Here is a 3,255-nt window from a genome sequence, read left to right on the forward strand (position 1 = left end):
AAGAAATCTCTTCCTGGACCAGTGTGGCTTGGGGAAACGACATTCAAGAAAAAGTAGCACAACCGCCTAAGGAAATACATGTGTCCAATTCGATTCCAATTCCATTCGCCTCCAGTGCCCGGTAAACATCGATAAGACTTCAATGCATCTCGTCTGAGGGTTGGAAACAATTCCACTTACAATAAGCTGTGTTGAACAATAATGTATAACAAGCTATTAACTCGTGCTAAGGATTAAATTCCACTCCAAAACATGATTAGCCATAGGTGGATAGATATTACTTTGAAGCATCTCAATACTCGATGATTGATCATCGAAGGTGCGAAACCTATTCTAGAATAATTTCAATTTTAGTTCAAATACTGCATCCACCGCAAAGACATCGTCAGCCGAACATGTGGTTTTCTGTGAAAATATCGAAGCTTTTGCTACTATTCGCCGCCAGTTCCGTGGCAGCATCGGTGGACAACGACATGAAGATCATCGGCGGTTTTCCCGCGCAACAGAACAGCACCCGCCATCAGGTTTCGATCCGGCAGAAATCCGTCGATCTGGCCCTGTTCGGCAGTGGCCACATCTGTGGGGGAAGTCTCATCAACGATCGCACGGTTCTGACGGCTGCCCACTGTCTGGTGAACGAGGAGGCGAGCTACTTCCGAGTGGTCGGCGGTGAACTAAATCGGCTTCTTCAAACCCAGAATACGGTGATCGCCAACGTCAGCAAAGTGATCATTCACGAGAGTTTCGACCTGAAGACTAAGGCTAACGACATAGGATTGCTAATTGTAAGTTGGGGAGTGGAGTTGCCCAGGGTTTCTTTTAAGAGACTTGGTCACTATTTTAATGTAAGCCTCTTAATACTCTCTATTTTGAATGGAAGGTCTCTATTTGTACCAAAATGGCAATCACCATTAGCTCGACTATTGTTGCTTCGCGTTTCAGGCGGGTGAACAAATCCGCCACCGTTTCAAATTTTCTTCCGAAGCAGACAAATTGTCCGGATCTCGCGAAAATCGTGCCTCGACTGTCCGGCTCTCCGCATGACACATTCAAGCGCAATAATGAACAGGAGGCACGAAGTTCCATCACCTTGTCGTAGTCCCCGGCGGGATTCGAACGAACTGGAGTGTTCGCCCGAAATGTCGTTGCCGCTTTGATGAAAATAGGTGGTGCGCAGGAACCTGGTACTCACGGCATTTCTGGAGTATTTCCGCACGGGAATCTGGTCCGTTGTCGAGCGGCCGTCGATAAAACTTTCTTGATACCTTCCCACGAACTCATTTGCTTTAGATTATAGACGATAGACGATATAGACGATATGCACGATAGTTTTCACCATCCAGTTTGTCGCCCTTTTTGTATATGGGCATGTGTGGACACTCTAATAATGGCGTTTCTGCATTATTTTCAGCTCGACAAGCCGGTTGAAAGTTCGCACCAAACACTTCGGACTATTGAATTGGCCACCTGTCGTCCCATTGCAGGCTCTATTTGTCAAACCACTGGCTGGGGAACCACTGAGTATGTAAGTTTGGAAGTTATGTATGTACCGTAAAACGGGGTAACTTTGATAGTTTTTTCGAAGAAAACTTCAATATATATGCATGCTGTTTCAAAGAATTACAATTTGTATTTTTAAAACAAGTACTGACATCCTAGCTATCGATTGCACTTGATAGATTGCCTAAGGATTCATTCTGAATGGATATATAATTTTTCATATAATCGAAAGTCGGTTTTCTGTTTTGGGGTAACTTTGATAATGGAGTATAAATCTATCAAAATTAAATGAATTACGGAACATTTATAGGGCGTTGCATACCTCTAGGCGTTTAGCGCTATATGGAAATTTCTGACTTAGATTACAAAAATGGTCCCAGTTTGTAAAAATGGTATTCGCTAAGAGATTTGAGACCGAAATCATGTTCTACTATACTAAGCTATCATGGATAAGTGACAAACACATTATGACTTTATTAAATAGTGAGCGTAGAACAGATTGTTTGTAAGCGTTGCAAAAATGCTAAAATATTGTAATTTTTTAATGTTTGCATATAAATTCTTAAATGCACTTGATTCCAACGAAAATTACTTTGACATGAAGTGTCATACTAATACTTTCTAGTTTTGCATTCGTTTTGCTTAACTGATTGACAGAAACTTCGTTATTTCGTTCAATATATTGTGGGTCTCGCACTATCAAAGTTACCCGCATTATCAAAGTTACCCCGTTTTACGGTACCTACATATCAAAGGTTGTATTTTCTTCATCAGGATCTTCCGATGGTAACCGTAGAATTGATGGCCGTTAACGTTACCATCCAGCCGATTGAATCATGCAACGGCACGGAAAGCTACAATGGAACCATTCTAGATGGTATGCTATGTGCGGGAGAGATCACCGGAGGAAAGGACTCTTGCCAGGGTGATTCCGGGGGTCCTTTGGTCTGCGGCGGCTTTCTAGCGGGCATAGTTTCGCACGGGGAAGGCTGCGGGTGGGCTTCCTACCCGGGGTTATATTCCGATGTCGTACACTTCCGGGAGTGGATTGACAAGCATATGCACACAAGCGGAGGAGAGAATGTAAAATTCACGGTTGTGGGTTTAGTGGCGGTTTGCATGGTGCATCTGGTCAGAGCGGTTTGGGTTGTGTGAGTCAGAAGTTAATAAAAGTTGGCCAACCTTCCTCTGTAACCCTTTTGTATAGGTAAGGGAACTTACGTATTGTCGGCAGCCTAAGCAGCTGAACTTTGAAGAAGGCAATTATATAGAACAATGAAGCACAACAATTAGCAGGAGACACCTGAACTACACTTGAGCACTCTTCATTTATTAATCATTATGCACAAAACACTATTTTGTTCTCTAAATCATCTATTTTTCCTCACCAAAGTCACGAGGCACTTGTTCTTTTATCGGCAATGCAATTACTATTGTCGGCAGCTAAATTGTTCTCTTCGGAAATCCAAAACTGTACAAAAACTAGGTTATTTATTTATTTATTTATTGGTTTTAACAAAAAATTTGGAAGAGGGAAAAACCCTTTTGAGTGATTTTAATTCAAATACTTCTCAAAAGGGCGCAAAACCTCTTCATCTTTTCAAAAACGTTATAAAATAAGACTAATTAAAAATAAAGGCTCAACCGGAAATAATCCATAACAGAGCCAAGATCTTGAAAGGAGAACATCATTGGGCTGTGGTGGTCGAGGGACAAACGAGGAGAATGTTTTCTTGAACTCTGAAAAGATAATTA

The 3,255-nt window shown here is 41.9% G+C and overlaps 1 protein-coding gene across 1 annotated transcript; it reads left to right on the plus strand.

Moving 5' to 3' along the window:
- The first annotated feature begins 282 nt into the window (after positions 1–282).
- On the plus strand, positions 283–2,694 carry LOC5578306 (trypsin eta). Its single transcript, XM_001656848.2, has 3 exons — positions 283–785; positions 1,412–1,525; positions 2,275–2,694. The coding sequence occupies exons 1-3, from the start codon at positions 303–305 to the stop codon at positions 2,653–2,655; spliced, it is 978 nt and encodes a 325-aa protein (XP_001656898.2). The 5' UTR covers positions 283–302; the 3' UTR covers positions 2,656–2,694.
- The last annotated feature ends 561 nt before the right edge of the window (positions 2,695–3,255 follow it).

This window comes from Aedes aegypti, chromosome 1 (assembly GCF_002204515.2).
Source record: "Aedes aegypti strain LVP_AGWG chromosome 1, AaegL5.0 Primary Assembly, whole genome shotgun sequence".
Classification (NCBI taxonomy): Eukaryota; Metazoa; Arthropoda; class Insecta; order Diptera; family Culicidae; genus Aedes; species Aedes aegypti.